Source organism: Sceloporus occidentalis, unplaced genomic scaffold (assembly GCF_023333645.1).
Source record: "Sceloporus occidentalis isolate IW3139 unplaced genomic scaffold, rSceOcc1.0.p SCAF_4, whole genome shotgun sequence".
NCBI classification, from domain to species: domain Eukaryota; kingdom Metazoa; phylum Chordata; class Lepidosauria; order Squamata; family Phrynosomatidae; genus Sceloporus; species Sceloporus occidentalis.
Genome location: NW_028316984.1, coordinates 68,454,435 through 68,474,664, shown reverse-complemented (window position 1 = coordinate 68,474,664; position 20,230 = coordinate 68,454,435). Strand labels below are relative to the sequence as shown.

Below are 20,230 nucleotides of genomic sequence, written 5' to 3'. Positions count from 1 at the left end.
AATGAATTGGCATTGATGTAATCAATAAACACTGACCAATCAACAAAAAAGGTATCTGGTTTCTTTGAAAAGTAAAAGAAAGCTTTTTCAATAACCAAGTGTCCTAAACTCTTTCCCACCAGTCACTCATTAGTACATTCCCTGTTTTCCACCTTCTCATAATTATATTCTTGGCTGCTGAGATGAGTGTGATAAGCTTATGATGTTTCAGATGAGTGTTCTCTTTACAATAAATTGGCAAGAAGGGAAGGCTCGGACAGAGGGTAACAGTTTGTTTCACAGTAAGGGCGATTTGCATCAGCATTGTACTCCAAAAATCTTCAACCTTGGGACAGTCCAACCACATGTCTTTTGAGGTATTTCGCATCATTTGGAAAAATAAATTAAAATCATAGGAGTCATTGGAACAATTCTGTATTTATGGAAAGAGGTAAAGCAACAGAAGGAATGTCTATCAACAGATATCAAATAATTTTTTGGGGGGAATAACAGTTTAAAAATGGCATAGTAGCCACTAATTTGCAGTGTATGAGTCATGCCGAACCTATTTCTGGGGTCAGAAATTCTTTGTGTTTTTTTTCACATTCTAAAAAACAGTTTAAAAAGACATGTCAAACTGTTTGGATCATTTTTGGATTACTGTAACCTGTTCTATATAGGGCTATCCTTGAAGAGTGTTCAGAAACTTCATATGGTGAAAAGAGGAGACTGTTAACCAGGGCTGGCTGCAAAGAGCACACAACTTCTTCCTTGCAACTGCTGCATTGGCTCTGGGCAGAATTCATTGTGCTGGTAATGACCCATAAAGCCCTATACAATTCAGGTCCAGGTTATCTGAATGACTCTGGTCTCCCATCTGGATCTGCCCATGTTTTCAGATCTTATGGGGAGGCTCTTCTCTCTGTCCCACTACCCTCATAGATACTTTGGTATACCAAGAGAACCTTCTCAGTGGCTGCTTCCAGGCTCTCAAACTACCTTCCTAGACTGCAGTCACACTGCAGAAATAATCCAGTTTGACACCACTTTAACTGCCATGGCTCAGTGCTATGGAACTCTGAGAATTGCAGTTTTGTCAGATATTTAGCCTTCTCTATCAGAGAGCTCTGGTGCCACAAGAAACTACAGTTCCCAAGATTCCACAGCATTGAGACATGGTAGTTAAAGCAATATTAAAATGGATTATTTTTGCAGTGTGCATGCACTTCCTTAGGCAGGTGAACACCTTTTTTGTTTCAGCAGGCCTTGGAGGGCTGACTGCTCAGGGCGGGAAAGGGCTTCTCATAATGTACTGCATGGTTTCTATATGTTGTTTTTCTTTTTAATGGTCATGCTTTTAACATATTTTAATTTTATTGATAGTTTAATTATATTTTCAACACTTATAAAATGTGAATTTTAAATATGTTTTTATTTTAACTTGTATAAGACACTCTTAGATCCCAGGATAGGGAAAGAATGAGATAAAAAGGAGGAAGAGGAAGAGGAGGAAGCTGCAGCACATTAGTAACATGTTACTAGAGTAATGTTTGCATTAAACACTCAATTAGAGATGAATTGTTTTTTTTTTTTTAAAGAAATGCTTATGAATGTATTAGCTTTGCAATAACATTTCCAAGTACTGCTGTGAACCATAATGACACAGAACTCACAAGTAAACAGGCAGTATATTGCTGGCAATGGCTACCAAACAAATGCTTTGGTTGTAAATTTCCCAGAAGCATCTGAGTATTGTCTGTGGAAAACAACACTAGAGGGGCCTTAGGGTCAAACTGTTACTTTAACGCTATGACTAACAGTTACATTTATTTTCTCCTGCTCCTTTCCCTTTTCCCATCTTTCCTATTCTTCTTCAAGAAAGAGATTAAAAAGTAACATGCAGGTCATTGACATAACCTCCTCTCTTAGTCATTGGTTATACTGTTTAGTTTACAGGTAGGTGGTTCCATTAGTCTTCCAGGTGTGTTGTCCAGACTACAATGTATCAGAAGCACTGAAGACAAATAATTACAGAGCATAGCATATAAGACTGTTACAAAGAGTTCAAAATACAAAGCAGTTCACACTTGAGAACAGTGCTTCATTTAGAAGGACCAGAGTTTAGGATGTTACCTATTAAAAGTAATTATTTATGTTACTCATAACCCAATTCACCAAAGAGTAGCAAATCAGTTGTTACTGTAATCCAAAAACTAACTTGCTAGATTATTCATTACTGATATTACAATTACTGCTACCATTCTGCAACTGAAAAATATAGGAAAATGCCCTTTGGTTTCCCCCATTTCTGAACTATTTCTGGATTATTTCTGCAGTGTGTTTTGGATTGTAATGCCCAACCTGGATGTCTTTAAAAAGAACTTAGATAATTTCATGGAGCACATACCTCTCTATGATGGCTAAATGACTATCTGTTGGGATTGCTTTGACTGTGTATTGTTGGACTGGATAACCCTTGTGGTCTCTTCCATCTCTATGATTCTATGATTCCTTGACTTGTAGTCATGATGGCCATGTGTTCTTGCAGTATTAGTATCTGATGGAGGATGTAAGCCAGAAGGTGCCACTGTGCTTATGTCCTGTCATGGGTTTCATGTAGGCAACTGGTTGCTCACTGTGGGAACAGAATGCTGGAACAAAAAAGGCCTTTGGTCTTCTCCTATGGGGCTTTTTGTCTGTGCTTAGAAGTTGTTGTCATTCAATAATCATGATGTTTTGGGGTCTTCTTTGTTTGTTCCACTTCACAACACCAAGTTCAGTCTGCTTCTTTATAAAGACTGTCTTTTAAAGACTGGTATTGAAATGAAGAAACTTCCCTCTTAAAAGCTTGGACTGAAGTAAGAGATCAAGACTTGCCCATGGACTTCTAGTCACAGTGCTATTTGCTGCACAAACAAATCCAGCTGATTCTATATTACAAAGAATCATCAAAGTGTTCGGAAGTCTGGATTTGCCTACCACAGCCTGCTCCATTTTAAATAAAGCACAATAGAGATGTCTTCCAAAGGAGCAAAAAGAGCTGCCTAGAAAAACTGGGTAAAGCTCAGCCGTGAACAGCTAACTATTGCCATTGAATAACTGGCCTAGTTTTCTCAAACAATGCACTGAACAAAAATAGAAAGCTATTTACATACTGATGCTAATAGCTTTATTTATAGTGCCACGGGACAACCAAGCTCTGCAAATTCAGCCTCCTTGGCTAAGAATCTGAGCACTGTGGAAGCACCTTACAAAATCCTTATCCCCAATACACATTTCAGATGTTTTAATCTGATTTTTAAAACCTGTATCATCTACTGCTCTCCCCCCCCCCCCCTCAAATTTGAAAACAGGAAAAGGATGTTTACAGTATGTTTCTTCAGAAAACAGAAGAGGGGATGGCCAGGTTCAAAGAAAGCTGGGTAGGAGTACCGTGGCACAACAGGCAGGAGCATTTCACAGGTGAAAAGCAACCCAATGGGGATATCTACTCAACCCCACATTACGTCATATACTTAGTGCATAATACATAAACTATAATTAATAAGATAATAAATAATAAAACATTAAAATGTATATCAATAAAAAGTATTAAAGTAATAAAAAATAAAATTCATTCAACTACATCACAAACCTTAAAAACAGCACCACAGTTCATTAAAAGCCCAGCCCAATCAGTTTCTAAGAACTTGATGGCATAAAAATGCTTTGACCTGTCATCAGAAGGAGAGCAAGGACAGGGTCATCCTGGCCTCTCTAGGGAGACAGTTCCAAAATCTGGAGCAGCCGTTAAGAAGATCTTCTTGCTTGTTCCCATCAAATGAACCCGAGAAGATGGTGGACAGAGAGAAGGGCCTTCCCAGAAGATCCTAGAACTCTAGTGTGCTCATAAAGGGAGATATGGTTCTTCAAATAACCTGGACCCAAGCCACAAAGGGTTTTATAAGTCATCACCAACACTTTGAATTATGCCTGGAAATGGACCGGCAACTTTGATTAAACTGTCTACTTTATCCATAAGCCTTGAAAGAATAAGAACTAAAAGCCCTACTTATCAGTTATTAGCTTGCACATCTATGAATCAAACAATTAAAGGAAGAGCATTATTATTATATTAATCTTAAATATATTTCCTTCAGAAAATGTATCCCCCCCCCCCCTCCCCGGTTAAAAATGTTGCTCACTAACTGTATAGTCATGTTTTATTCATCTGCTGGATTTTCTGTCTACAGTATTTCATTGTCAAAAAATCTAACACTCCTTTGGACATCAGTTCATGAGCTCTGCAGACCTCTGTGTAATCAGGGGACAGTCAATGTGAATCACACATCACAGAACCTTTTAAAATAGCAGTTAGATTGATGTGTAGATACTAAACTATGGTCTTGTTCTTTCTTTGTACTTGCAAATATGATATTTAATACAGTACAGATTTTTAAGATATAAATTCCAACATGACACTAGCTGATCATTTGATTCCCCCCCCTCCCCGAGTGCTGAACTGTCCTTTCCCACTAGGCTTCTACTGTATGATGCAGGGCCACAGGATGGTATAAATGCCTCTTTGAAATAAAGGGTCTCGTCCCATTTTTAAGAGGCAGCTATTCTTTCTCCTGAGAAATTGGTGTTCAGCTTTCCCATTTGGGGAAAATTAATTGGAACAGATGGTAGCAAAACTGCTCTAGATAAGTCTTCATTTTTAAAAATCTGTCCTCAAACCAGGGCTGTATAATTATAGCAGTTTGACAACAGTATAACTACAGTGGCTCCATCTATTTGTAATATCGTGAAGTACTTTGAATCTTTAGTGCACTATTTCCCCCAAAATACTGTACAGCACAAGAGGAGCAATACTAGATGGATGGACTCCACTAAAGAGATCATGGGTATGAATTTACAGGAACTAAGCAGAGCTTTGTCCTGCTTACCTCCACTGAGGGCAGCACAGCAGGGGAATATGCAAAGGAGTAGTCCAGAGTCCAGTCCAAGGGTCACACAATACCAGTCAGTCAGTCACAGCAAAGGGCAGAGGCAAGAGCATAGTCACAAGGCAAGTCCAGAGGTCAGATAACTTGAATCCAAAAACAAGGAATACAGGTACAGCAAGACTGAAAGACAGGTTGTTGACTGCAAAGAATGTCTGCAGCTGGAGGTCTTTTAAAAGGCCTCAGCTCCTCTCAGCTGAAAAAGAATAATAGGATAATAATAATAACAACCCATTAGCTCTCTTCTTAGCTGCTATCCTGGAAGATCGCCTTACAGACTCCTTGACCTGTCTTCTCTCCACAGGTCCTAGCACCTGCAGCCTAGAGTCCATAGAGCCTGTTTCTCACTCTGCAGCTTCCTGAGCAATAGCTTCCCGCGTCTCCTCTGAGACTGCTGAACCAGGCAGCCCCAGATCTGCCCCTACCTCAGTCTCCTCCATTCCTTCAGAGTCTGGGTTTTCTGACTGTGTCTCTAGTTCAGGCCCAGGGCAGTGCATGACAAGCAGTGGAGGACATGGAGTCTTGGAGGGCAAAGTATTTGGCAAAACATATTCTGCCAGCTAACCTCCCCCAAGTTGCACCAATGAACAGATATCCCATCAGCCACAGTGCCTTCCTCCTGTAAGACAATCAGCCATGTGCGTTTATGGCTTTTCAAAGACATCCAATGACTTTTAACAAATGGCATTTGTTCTTACAAATGCTTTCTGTAACATCACATATCTCCAGGAGGGAGTAATTTGCCACTAGCACTAGCTTTGAACGTGTTTCCTTTGATACTGGGTGGATTCTCATCCTCCTATAATACACCTTTGAAGCCAGTTTCAAATCTAACATAATGACTGCTGTTAGATGCAAGTGTTCTCTTGGAGTGATTCTCTCTCAAAATTGTTCTGCATTTTTCTCCATCAGTTTAATTGGGGAAATAAAGAATAGAGCCAGTGATTCAAACAGCAAGCAATAAGCCACAGACTGGATGTGGAAGGTCACGACTGTACATCCAGGCACTGTCAATCTGAACTTTCCAGCAGTGATATCATTTGCAAGATGTCAAGGTACCTGACTCTTTGAGGAATGCTTCCTTTAACTTTCACATATAAAGGTATCTGGAATTAAAGTTCTGTCCAAGAGGTCCCTGTTTCGGGCAAATTCATCTCATCTTCAGTTGGGCAGGTGGCAACCAAAGGAAGGGCCTTTTCAGTTGTGACATCCTGATAATAAAGTGTAATTGGCCAGTAGATACAATCTGTCACTTCTTTTATTGTTTAGGTGACAGGCAAACACTTTTTATTCTCTAAATATGATCGGTGGTAGCTTTTGTTTTATTTCCCTCTCTTTTTATTTTTACTTAACACTAGGCTGCCTTTTGCCATGGCATATTTTAAAACACCATATTATTATTTTATGGTGATGCCTCTTGTGGAGCACATTGGAGATATTTTATTAAAAGTGGTATACAAATACTTTAAATGAACAAACCCACACTTTATACATCTTTTAACCAAGGAAGCATGACAAAATCATACTCTCATATAATTATATACACATCAACATACATTAAAACATTACAAATAAACCAGAATTCCTACCCTCTGCCATCTAAGTGAAAGCAGACACAAAATCAAGGCAATAAAAATATAGGAGTCTAACATGCTGAATGCATCTCCCTTGCCATATACAGGCTGACTTTAAACCTCAAAATTATTGAGAACTTAGTAGGCCACATTTGGACCTCAGACTCCATTCAACACAGTGGGTGACAAATTATGAAGAAGAACGTGGAGAACTGTATACCACTGTTTGAATCAAGAGAAAAAAATATGTGTGTTTGCATCCCTTCATCCTGCCCATCACTCCTCTCTTGCATATACTCTCTTCCCTCTTCCCCATGTTAACATTATCTCAGCAAATGTGATCTGGGCAAATATTCTAGCAGAAGTTGCAGAAGTAATTCTTGTTGTGCCCCCCCCCCCCCCCAGCCACCGACTGTTTCTTTGACCAGTCTTTAGCCACACCTTCTATATAATAATAATAATAATAATAATAATAATAATAATAATCTTTATTTATATACCGCTTTTCCAACATGATCAAAGCGGTTCACATCATATCTTTCTTTCTATAACATCTCAGAACAACCGAGAAGAACTTGCTCAAAGTCCCTATAATAAATAATAATAAAAAATTTATTTGTATACCGCTTTTCCATCTGATCAAAGCGGTTCACAGTAGCATACAATATAATACAAAATAGTACAATACTCAAGCAATACTATAAAATATCCATTACATCAGCAATATTACACAGTACAGTAAAAATCTCCTAACAAATACAAGTCCATTTAAAAATGATCAGTTGTGGTTGGGTATCTGGATCTTAGTTAGGGTATTCTATATATGTTACTACTTCTCAGAGGGCTTTTTCAGTAACGGCCCCCAAGCATTGTAAGAGTCTTCCTGAGGAGCTTCGTCTCATTACCTCCCTTGAACTGTTTAAAAAGAGACTTAAAACTTTTCTCTTTAACCAAGCATTCCCCCATGTACACTGAAGTTATGTTCGATCCCCTTCTCCCTCTCACTTACATACACCTATGAATTGGATTTTAATTGTATATTGTAATTAATGTAATGTGGTTTTAATTTTATGTTTTAATAATTTTACTATGTACACCGCTTTGATCACTGCGGAAAAGCGGTATAGAAATAAATTTTATTTTTATTATTATTATTATTATTATTATATCAAATAGATCACAAATACAATATATAAATTATATCTTACTTACAACCACTTTATCAATAAAGGTTGGCCCTAGCTAAACCTAAAAAACTGACTGTCTAGGTTTGAGTACTGGGCAGTAGTCACTGGTTTCCACAAAGGAAAAGAATAAAATAGCTGTTGAACAATATGGAACAGTGTTTGTCAAGGCTGCAGAAAGTGATGGGACTTTAGACTTTGAGTGGCACATCATTTTCAGATGAGGATTTGAAAAGGTATAGCCTCACCTTTTGTCAATACATTTCTAAGGATCTGTTAGCATGATCAAGCAGAAGACCTTTTGTCCAATGAACCTTTTAAAAAAAAGTCCTAGCTTTAAGCCTTTGCCAATAACAACAGAACCTAGAACTTCCATTTTTTAAAAAAGAGTACAGATTCTTAAGAAAATCCCATAACATCCTGCTTGTTCATTAACATCAAGGGGAAAGGCCCCTCTCTGTATTCCACTTGAGGTTGGGGCATTGTTGATGGTAACAAGAGATAAGGCCTTCTTAGTGGCTGCACCAGTACTGTAGAAGACCTTGACCAAGGAAGCATGGATGGGCCCCTCTCTGGCTGTTCTTTGCTATTTGGTAAATATATTTTCAATTGAGCCAGTTTTTATGGATTAATAGACTGTTATTTTATGCAGATATTAGGTTCTATCTAAGACCTCTGTTTTTTATATTTGTAATGTAAGTGTACTGCATTCTAATTGTATTTTATGGCATTTATGGTCAGGATAGAAATAAATGCAGTTATCATTCCCATCTTCAGCTAGAGATATGCTTTTTCCTTCTTTCCTTCCTTCCTTTTTCTTTTCTTTTCTTTTCGGCCTTTTTTTGTATTCTCAGGACTCTGCCTGTACATAATTTGGCAACAGCTGCATCCTTCAAGGGTGTAAGAGCAAAAGAGTCATCATTCTCACAATGCAATAGCAGTCCAGTCCAAAGTTTGGGGGGGGGGGGGATTTCTGGAGAAGTGAAATAAATGATAAGGTTGATGCCATGGTCTGAAGCCAGAAATACGGATTCTCCAGCAGATACAGCACTCATTGTTAAAAGGCTTAAAACAGGAGCAAATGAAACAACAAATCGGTATGTTTCAGTACATTAAGCAACCCATATTGGATAGCCAATCATGTTTTATTCCATTTACAGATCTGCCAAGTCCAATGTTCTAATTCATACAAATGGGGTTACAACTTCAGACTGTCAACCAATCTAATTAACAACTGGTTCACCTTGATCAGAATGCATTTTGTAACAAAGGGAGAATACACAAAGAAACTGTCATTCTTACTGTGCCTGGTTACTATCTTTGGAAAGAACTCCAAGGTTTAGAGGAACATAAATGACAACCAACCTTTGTTCTTGATCACAACACATATCTTTTTTATAGCACCACAGGGACTATATTTAGCCAATTACAGACACTATTTAGAGATTATTATGACAATGGGTTACCATAAACAGAAACAATGAAAGGCACTAGTTGTAAACCTTACTATCCATGCATATGTTGATGCTTTTATGTCTGCCATGAACTGATACAAGAAGGGGAAAATGACTTTGTTGGCTGCATAATTTGTGTTATTTATCTTCACAAGTAGATTGTGAGAACCTGGAAAACCCATTTCTTGATTTTGACAATGACCATTATATTTTACACAGAGAAGTGTGAAGCATATAAATTCAAGCTGCAAGTTTGTTTTCATTCTGCTGTACTTTCTCACACTGTAACTTTCTGTGAGTGGAAATGTTTGCTTCCCCATAAAACATCAATAAATGGTGACAATTTACATCATACAGTTGTATATATGCCTGAAATAGATTGTCGCCACCACCATTAACACTCCTTACACCACACTACTAATAGCAGCTAAATATTTTATGGTTTGACAAGGACAAGAAATGGATAACAGAGCCCAATTTTTTTTTAATTTTTTTCCCTGTTCTACCCCAGAGTTTATTTTGTATCTTTATGTCTGATGTTTTAGGCTTTCTTATACATATGGAATAACACACAGTGCAGAAAACAAATATAACAACTTTCAAAACAACACATCCAAAATAACATTTCAAACTAACACTCCTCATGCTGCCTGAAAGCCCTGTATCAACATTATGGTACTGGCTTGTCCTTTTTTTCCAGCTATAATTTTGTTTCATTGCATTACTTTTTCCACTGTTTCCATTCTACTGTTTCCACTGCTTCCATTCTCTTGTTCTGATACGAATTGCTGCTTCCACATTCATATAATATTTATGTGTATGTGTATGTGTCTTCTAGTCACTTGTCAACTTACAGTGACCCCATGAATTCCGTAGGGTTTTGATAGGCAAGGAATACTTGCTAGTTCCTTCCTCTGAAATATAGCCTACAGCACTTGATGTTTATTGGCATTCTCCCATACAAGTACTAACCAGGGCTGACCCTGTTTAACTTTCAAGATCAGACAGGATCTGGTGCCTTTAGGATATTTAGTCCCACAGATAATATTAATACAGTCCAATTTTCCCCTGTTCTCAAAGTACATATAACTGAAATAACTAAATATCTTTTCCCTGCCAACCCATTCCTCCATTTCCCTAGTTTCTTCTGCTGTCTCCAATCTTACACTATAAGATAGGGATAACATAGGGATATGACGAGTAGAAAGATGGTGCTACCTAAGTAATCAATAATAAAATACTCAGTAAAAACTACAATCAATAATTTAATAGAAAACTGCATAGGACCACTTTTTAAAAAGGTACTTCAAAATACCAACTGAAAAAAAACATATATGTAAAGTATATTTGTAAAAGTTCTTGTCCTTTATGAGAAAAGTATTTTGAAGTACTGAAATGTTTCACATTTTAGGACTTCTCTGAATAAATGTAGCTCTAACCTGCCCGCCAAAAGGTAAGCAGTGACAGAATCAGGTGAACCTCCTTAAGCAAGGTGTTCTGTGGTCTCAGTGCCATTACAGAGTCAGTCCCATCTCTCTCTCTCTCACCTGCCATGCTTCTAAAGAAAAAAAAAAGGAAATTAACTAGCCCTCACCTAAAACTGTTATCCTCAGTAAATCATTTAACCCATCTTGTTTTATTTTCTCTTGGGAGACTGGCTGATACACCACTCCAAATTTAATTGTAATCTTAAAACAAAACCAAATGAACCCAGGTATTGAAGATAATACATTATCAACCTTTTTCTGTCACCTTGAGTTAGCTTATTGCCATAAGTATATTGAACTCAGCTTTCTGGACTGTCTTTAAAGACAACCTCCCACAGATTGCTTTATTTATTTTGGAAGTGTTAAACCACTCTTTAATTAAATACTTCTGGGAAAAATACACATCAAAACAATAAAAAGCAATTATTTTTATATAGGCATACATAAAATGGAGTTATAAAAGGGACAGAAGCTGAAATTGCATCAATTGTGATTGTAACTCTAGTTAAAAACCAGCTGAAAGCACATGCTGGAATGCCTAGACAAAAATTAGAGAATCCATACTTAGGGTAAAATGACTAATGAAAGCCTCTCTCTAAGTCATCACCCAATCACCCCAGATGGAGGATGAACCCCAAGATGCTACTCCAAGGGTTTAGAGAGTCATACAGGTAGTGTACTCAAATCTGGAACTGATTAATATATAATCATGGCCAGCTCTGGCTTCTAGAGGGAAGCATGAGTCTGGCAAGTTCCATGCATGTGCTGCTGTGCACATGGAGTGGATTATTATTATTCTGGATGTCTTGTTTCTTAAATGGAAGAAACATTCTTACATGTGCAGACAGATTAATAGAGAAGACTAAGGCGCTTTACAGACCGCTCAAAAAGGGTGGTCTGCCAACGCCTCAATTTCTGCCGCCGGGAAGCCTCAGCCTCCAAACGGTGAGGCTTCCCGACGGCCGAAAAAGAAGCCCCAAAAAGAGGCTTCTTTTGGTGGCGTGCTTATGACGCCGCAAGGCACCAATGGCGCACTTGCGGCATCATAAGTGAGCCGCGATGTGCGGATGCTAAGCGTCCGCGATGTCAAAATGGTGGTGCCCATGTGTATAGGGCACCGCCATTTTGTACGTACTAGGGTTAGGGCGTCCGGAAGGGATGCCCTTTCGTAACCCTAGTACGTACCTAGTACATACTTTTTGCCCGTGCGGAACGGGCCTAAGGCTGCGTCTGCACTGCAAAAAATAATCCAGGTTAACCCCATTTTAACTACCATGGCTCAATGTTATGGAATTCTGAAAATTACAGTTTTGTGAGACATTTAGCCTTCTCTGTCAGGGAACCCTGGTGCAACAACAAACTACAAGTGCCAGAATTCCATAGAACTGTGCCATGGCAGTTAAAGCGGTGTCAATCTGGATTATTTCTGCAGTGTGAATGCAGCATAAGTTAGTAAAGGAACTACGGGGCCATTCACACTACACTATAAACCAGTTTGCAAATCGGTTTAAAAGTTCACACTGGCACTACCTTTTAGCCTTTGTTTGGTGCAGCTGCCTGCCTATAGTTGCTTTCCTCTCCCATTATTTCTGTTCTGAAAAAGGCAATGTGACTACTGACTTTAAACATGCAAGAGTCAGAGCACAGGTTCCTATTCCTGTCGGGGATAAAACAGTTTCCTCCCACTGATTTGCTGTTATGTGGCTTGCTGCTTAAAAAAAAGAAAAGAAAACATTGTAGGGATATTGGCTGTCACTGCAACTCTACATCAAAAAGACGGAGCATGTCTGCAGAGGCTCAGAGTGTTGTGTCCAATCCCTATGCAATAAGTGCCTTTAGCCATTGTGGACTGGGATCACTCATCTCATAGGGAGGTACAGCTTCAGTAGCTATCTCCATAATGACTGTACAGTACTTAGCACATCAATACAGCATGTGCCATTTATTCTGCCCACTAAAATTTAGAATTTCAAACAAATAATGATGCTTTGGCAAGGAGAGAAGGGAGAGGTGAAGAAGGTGTAGACTGGGACTATATAGATTATTGGCTTCTGAATAATGGTTCAAGACTCTACCCAGTTTTTGACCAGACCAGCATCTATCTAGATATTGTATGCTCAAACAGTTGTAAGGTTTCCTCTGTATCTGTTGTGAAAAATAATATGAATGGCAAAGACATTGCAAGGATGACTGATTCCAAACGATGTCAGCTATCTCATTCTTTGCTTGCACAATGAACTCTTCTTATTTACAGTTTACTGTTGAATTGCCACAGCAATTATTTGAGTTACCAGTATTGATTAGGCAATTTTACACATGTATATCTGTATAACATGAACATATGAAAGTATATTTTACCCTGCAAACTCTACCACATGGAATAGACAGAGATCATTTAAGATGTAAGTATGCCTTATGAACTGTAATGTTATTTTTGGAACAATTCTGTAAATATAACAAACAATTGCATCCATTTATATTAAACTACAGATACTGGATTAAGCAACTTCTCCCAGCTATCTTCTTTTTAATATTCCATGTACTTTGTGACCATGGTCTCATCTTTAATTGCTCTGCCTTCATCTCAGTGAATTGGCCTCTTTTAAAAACTAGTTGTTTGTTTGCATGACATTCTTTAATGGGGTTTAAAGCCAGTGAAGCTGCTGTCTGATCATGAAAGCCTCATTCCAAATACCACATAAAAGTGCCAAATAGATATGAGTCTGGAGTCAACAAGGCCAATTAAAACAGTTTACTTCTAATTAAAAAGAACAGGCTGCAGTCCACAGATCAGATACAGTGTACTATCATTTCAGCAGATTAATTTTCTCATTAATCTGATGAGCCTAAATCAGTCAATCTACTGTAAGCATTTCTTTTTAAATAGTTTTTGAACTGGTGCAGCTGTTTGATTTACCTCATTGGAAACTGAGATATTTTAAAGGCAAACACACTGGATAAATCCAATGGTTAATCCCAATTGGAATAGACCTGCTGAATGAATGAAACCTTTTAAATCAACACTTATAAAAGTCTCATTGATTCAATGGGTCATCTGTAGTTGAAACTAACAACTGGATTCAGCCCATGGCTTCTGGGGCTTTGTGTAGAAATGTAAAGCTACTCAAACTGACCAGGCACAAAATCTTTATTTCCTAGCCAAGAAAATCATATACACAATATTATTCAAGTAACACATCAGCCAGTTTACTCAGAGTTTTTTTAAAAACTGGAGACAAAGATGCAAGCTATCCTTTTCTATTTCACTTACTGAGAAACTCTTCATGTAGTAAACATTTAAGGTAAGGCCCTCAAAGTATTCAGTACTTCATATATTTTTATTTTATTATATTTTTATCATACTCATGCAATGCTGCTAAATACAAATAATAACTTAAATCATCACAATATTAAATAAACATCATTTATTGGTTAAATAAGAGGTATAAACCAAACTCAAAGCTATTTAAAGAAAACATGCAATTTCTGACCACTTTGCTATAGAACTGAAACTATGAAATGAATTTCTTTCTCCATTCTCACAGTAAGGAAAGCAGAAACAGTGATTTTCCAAGTCACATCAAAACCAGAAAGCTGTATTTGGTACAGTTTAAGTTTCTCATGGACATAAAATGGCCCAGGGAGGTCCAGAACACAGTGAAAATGCCTCTTCATCCCATAAAAGGTGTGTGTGTGGTGGTGGGGATTTTATCAATTTTGGGGAGAGTAAATAGTTGGGCGTTAGTTAGGCTATATTTAAGTTGGGCTATATTTAAGGCAGTTTCCCTCTGCCTTAAAATATACCCCATTGTTTTTAACTATTATTTCTCATTGTGTCATTGGGATGAAAAATGGGAGAAGCCTGGAATACCCTCCCCATTTTGAGTTAGAAAAAATATAGGGTAACAGAAAAGCAACATGGGGCATACTTACTGTTTTGCCCCCCATTTCACTGACTTCTTTTTTTAAATGGTATACACTGTCTTGCAGCTGCATTCCATGGTTTTCCTTCTGCACTTACCTGACATTGTCATGCTTTTGGATGTAAATTTTATGAAACATCATATCTTCCTTTTTGGCATTAATATCAGCTTTCATCTCCATGGCAACATGGCGAGGAAGTACGGAGAGCAGGAGGCGCTCCTATGGTGTTAGACAGATGATCCAATTAAATCCCTGCTCCCTGTTTAACAACACAAACACACATCTCTTTGTCTGTCATGCCCAGGGCTGGCCCAAGATATTTTGCAGTTTTAGGTGGAGCTGCAAATGCTGACCCGTGTGATCCAAATCAAGGCAAACACTATCCAGAGCCAGCCGAGTTATAAGTGGCAGAAATTTTCACAAATATGTGTAATGATCCTTAGTAGTGAAAATTGAACAATAACAAATTAAATGACAATTTGCCGCCTTTCATGACATCCAAAATCTGTTATGTGAAGACAGCAGCTCACTTAAAGTGACAGCACTATCCCTGGTTATGTTAGCAAATTGGAGTTATCAGTTCTGTGGTGGATGGACAGAAACTGGTTATTTTCCAAAATAACAGCTTCTGGGCCATCTAGGATCCCTTCCCACTCGGTGTTAGGCAAAACCCACAAAAATCACAATAAATCTTCTTTCTGGTTTCAATTAAACAGCCACTCACAGTAGCTTAACTCATCAAATGATAGCAACTTCCAAAGACAGATGTTCTGATAGGGGTAAGTTATGCTGCATGTCAACTCTGTTTTGTTTCTTGCTATTCCTTCATTTATAGAAAGCTCTCAGGCCTATTGCAGAGTATCATTTGTGAAATCTAGATTTGCTGTTTGACTGCAAACCTAAAGGTTAAGAGTTGATATGATAGCCCTGCTTAAATATTTGAATGCCTGTCATACTGTAGATGGAGCAAGTATGTTTACTGCTGCTCCAGAGAATAGTACATGGCGCAATTGATTCAAACTATAGGAAAAGAGATTCCACCTCAACATTGGGAAGAACGTCTGACAGTAAGACCTGTTTGACAGTGGAACACACTCCCTTGCAATGTGGTAGTCTCCTCCTTTGGAGATTTTTAAGCAGAGGCTGAATGGCCATCTGTCTGGATTGCTTTTATTGTGTATTCCTGCATGGCAAGAATGACTAGATGGCCCTTGAGATCTCTTCCAGCTCTATGATCCTATGATTCTAAATTACTAATATGGATGATGTCAGGTACACAGTAAACATTCAGGATGGCTTCAGATATTTTGAGCATGTGTACGAAGCAGATTGTTTGAGTCTACTCTTTATATTTCTTGGGTAAAATATGAAGATGGAAACTCAGGAGGTCTACCCTGTCCACTCCTCCATAGTGTGGAGCCTGTTTACTATTTCATTGCTAGAAGCAATGTGTCTTACAAATGTACACATATTGTAACAGAAACATGAAAAGGACCTACATGCTTGTGCTATGCACTATAATTATCTGTGCAGATAATGTCTGGGAAACCTAATTGGCCAGAAGCATACCGTTGTTTAATTATGTGTATGAACCTTTGCAGTGGCTTTTGCATTTTGATGTAGAAAACACTACTCACGTTCCCTTTCTAACAATCTTTCTCAGTTTCTGCTTAGGGTCAGAATGGCTTGGAGAAACCTAGCATATAAAGCTGGCAAAGTAATGCATTTTGCTCAGGATATTAGAAAGGACTAAGATCTTTGCTTTACATAATAGAGTCAGTAGGGTTCAAAAGGTTAAATCTGAGTTTCAGCAAAGATGACTTTGTACAGGTGGGTCTCAAAAGTGGACTCCATAGTCACCTTCCTCCACTTATTTCAGATGTAGATTGGTAGCTGATCCAGGGGCCCCTTCACACTACACAATTATAACACTAAGATTAGACTTTAATGGTCATGGCTGCATTCTATTTAATTCTGCTATCTGAAGTTTGGTGAGCCAATAGAACTCCTTGAGTAAGAATTCTAAATACTCAATCCCAGGATTCCATAGGCTGAAATCATGATAGTTAAGTGAAATCATGGTACTATAACTATGTAGTATGAAAGGGCCCCATGATAAACAAAATAGTGTCATGTACATTCAGACAGACTCTGCTGGATACACTGAACCTACAAGCTCATTTTGAGGTACATACTTTACCAGTTGCATGTCTTAAATATGCCTCTGAGTTATTTATTTATAAATTTATATATTGCTTTTCTCCCAAATGGGGCTCAAAGTTTCTATCTAGCTATGGAGGAAGCAATTTTATAACCATCTGTACATTCACCTCGATATGTTCAGGTACACTAAACAGCTGAGCAACTCATGATCCTTGCCCACACAAGAAATTTACTGATTAGGAGTAATGGAAGCAATGTATTGGGAACTTATCACATGAAGAAATAATCAGTTTTACCTCTTCCACCTTCAAGTCAGGATCCGGGATGGCCCTGGATGTTATCAGACCTAAATCACCACTGATCTAGCACTTTTTCAAAGTTGGAGAGTTTCTGACTTCAAAAAATGGCCAGCTGAGCGAGGCTTCGACCCAGGATGCATCTGGGAAGCAGCACTGTGGCTAGATCGGTGGCGATTTAAGTCTGATAACATCCGGGGGCATCCCAGATCCTGAACTGAAGGCAGAAGAGTTAAGAGAGATTATTTCTTCATTTGATAAGAGACTAGGTTTGCCCAAGTGCAAACATACGGTTTGTGGAGAGTGGCTTCTGACAAGCTGCTCACGGCTGCTTATCATTCCCCAAGTTCCAAGGTAAGCCACCTACTGAGGTAGTCTACTTATCTTACCTGCTATGGTAAGTAATAACAGGGTTTCCGGGTTAGGCCTGGGCTTCAGCCCTAGATAATGGTTGGCCTTGAGCCTGGAAGGACCATCATGGACATGGGCATTTTTATATCTGCAGCCATGAGGGGGCTCACTACAAGTAACAGCAAAGGTCAGACTTCTATTAAATCACTGTTTTGCTCAGAATTGCAGAATCATCCAGCACCCCATCTCGCTCCATTGAAACAATGGAAGCAGAAGAATATGTCCACAAGCTAATTTCCAAACTCAAATAAATAACCATTTCATCTTCATAATCATCAAGTTACCATGATCAGTCATCAATTATCAGCCATCTTTTCTTTTACCTGCTGCTGGTTTTCTCTCTGAGAATGTAGACGGGCTTGAATGCATTCCCTGGTCTCCTGAAATGCCTGTCTTTGGGACACCTCAGCTGGATAGTGTGTACACACCCCTACAATGTTTGTACAGATGAAAATGAGGATGTTGGATACCAGCTGCAATGAAGATGGAGAGAGGAGGGGAAAGAAAGACAGATTATTACATTCTGGAAACCACCAGACCAAAGGCTAGAGTTCCCCTGCAGTTCCTCACAGTTTTTTTTTTATCCATATGACATGGACCAATGACTTTAATACAATGATTGCTACTGTACTGTAGTCGAAACAAATTATAGTTATATAAATCAATCATAGTAACAAGGCAATAATGTGTTGCACTTTTAAACTCTGATTATACTTACTTAAGGTCACATACCACTAATCCCATCTCACAGTATAATTGCATTCATGGGTATTTTCTTGCTGTTTGATTACCAGATGTGAAGATTCCCCACACTCAGAAATGTGAGCCTGTTTAGATGCAATGTGTGAATAGAATACGCTACCACAACTTAAGAAGTACACACTGGCCCTGACCACAGCTTTTGCACACACACTGGCTACTTTAGGTCTGGGATCGGCAGCTCACTGTGAGACACTCTGGGTATGGAACAGGCTGTCAAAAATTCCAAAGAAGCTAAGAGGAAGGGGAGGAAAGTAAAAGAAGAAAATCTGGCAATGGATTCCAGTTGTCATTTTGAAAAATGCTTATTTCTTCATTTGGAAATTGCTTATTTAAAATAAGCAACCATTTGCAACAACTTCAAAGGTGAATTGTGTATGCTGGAAGCTTCTAGAAAACACAATTCCCTCTTTTATAGTCAGAAGAGAGCCAGTCTTGGGAGTCTGGAGAGGTCCAGAATCTTAAAAAACAGTGTATGAGGGAGGGTGCATGCAGCTTTGTCCATTCCTACTCTATGTTCTCAACCCTTCTTTGGCAGAGACTTACATTCAAATTCAATTGCCTGCTCTTGAAGGTTTGTACTTGAGGTGTAAGTACCGTGAGTCACACTGCATAATTATACACCATGATTCCACTTTAATTATGATGGCAATATCCTAAGGAATCCCATGAACTGTAGTTTAAGGAGGGGTCCTTAGAACCAACAGCCAGAGAGATTCTCTGTAGTTTGCCTATGATCAAACTACAAACCTCTACATGATTGGGTAGTGTGAAAAGGCCTTTGCATTCAAATGGATGTGACCCTTTACACAACTCACTACTCAGTATTAAAAATTTAGGGACAGTGGAAACAGAGTTGGTGTGTGGGCCAGTGGCGTCACCCAATGCGGTAACTCCTGGTGTCAATCCCCCCCTTGACCTCTTCCCATACCACACCATACAGAATCCTTAGGAGTGTTTTTTGTACTGCTGTTACTCACTAATCGTCATTCTTGTATATCACTGAATACAGTGGCCCTTGGTATCCACTGGGGTTTGGTTCCAGGACCCCCTGTGGATAACAAAATCCATGGATGCTCAAGTCCCATTAAATACAATGAATAGTAAAATGGTATCCCTATGTAAAATGGCAAAATCAAGGTTCGCTTTTTGGAATGTATATGTTTTTTGAATATTTTCTAGCCGTGGATGCTTGAATTCATGAATAAAGAATACATGGACACTGAGGGCCAATTGTATAGTTTTGATAGTTGTGACATAAACAACTGGCACAATTAAAAGTGTACTTTTAAATTACAATATCATATGTGCAGCCTAAGTGTTTGTTGTTGTAAACTGCCCTTGACTCAGTTTTGACTCATGGCGACCCTATGGATAAGACATCTCCAAGACCCTCTGTCCTCCACTACTCTGCTTAATTCCTCCAACCCCATACCCATGACCTCCTCAATAGAGTCCATCCATCTAGCATGTGCCGTTCCTCTCTTTCTACTTCCCTCCACCTTTCCCAGCATTATTGTCTTTTCCAATGAGTCCTTCCTTCTCATGGTGTGTCCGATGTATGACAGCTTCAGTTTGGTCATCTTGGCTTTCAGGAAGGTTTCCGGCTTGATCTGCTCTAGGACCCATTTGTTTGTCCTTTTAGCTGTCCATGGGATCCTCAGCACTCTTCTAGAGCACCACATCTCAAATGAATTGATTTTCTACCTATCATCTTTCTTAATTGTCTATCTCTCACATCCATACATGGTAATAGGGAATACAATGGCTTGTATGATTCTAACTTTTGTGTTGAGTTATATATCTTTGCATTTTAAAATCTTTCCTAGTTCTTTCATAGCAACCCTCCCCATTCTTCATCTTCTTCTGATTTCCTGACTACAGTCCCCATTTCTATACACACACACACACACACACACACACACACAGAGTTTCAAATGTGAACTATGAACATTAAAGAGAACATTTGGTAAAATGTGATGTGTGTGTGTGTGTGTGTGTGTATTAAATTACA

At 38.6% G+C, this 20,230-nt stretch overlaps 1 protein-coding gene across 2 annotated transcripts in view; it reads right to left on the bottom strand.

Annotated features, from left to right (window-relative positions):
* The window catches only part of LOC149313962 (adenylate cyclase type 5-like), a 321,268-nt gene that overhangs the window by 90,403 nt on the left and 210,635 nt on the right, over nt 1-20,230 (bottom strand). For both annotated transcript variants that reach the window (XM_089520253.1, XM_089520252.1), the window contains 2 exons: nt 17,781-17,930; nt 14,685-14,806 (listed from right to left, as the gene is read on the bottom strand). In XM_089520253.1, the coding sequence (XP_089376379.1) occupies nt 14,685-14,806; nt 17,781-17,930 (272 nt within the window). The remainder of the gene's footprint in view (nt 1-14,684; nt 14,807-17,780; nt 17,931-20,230) is intronic.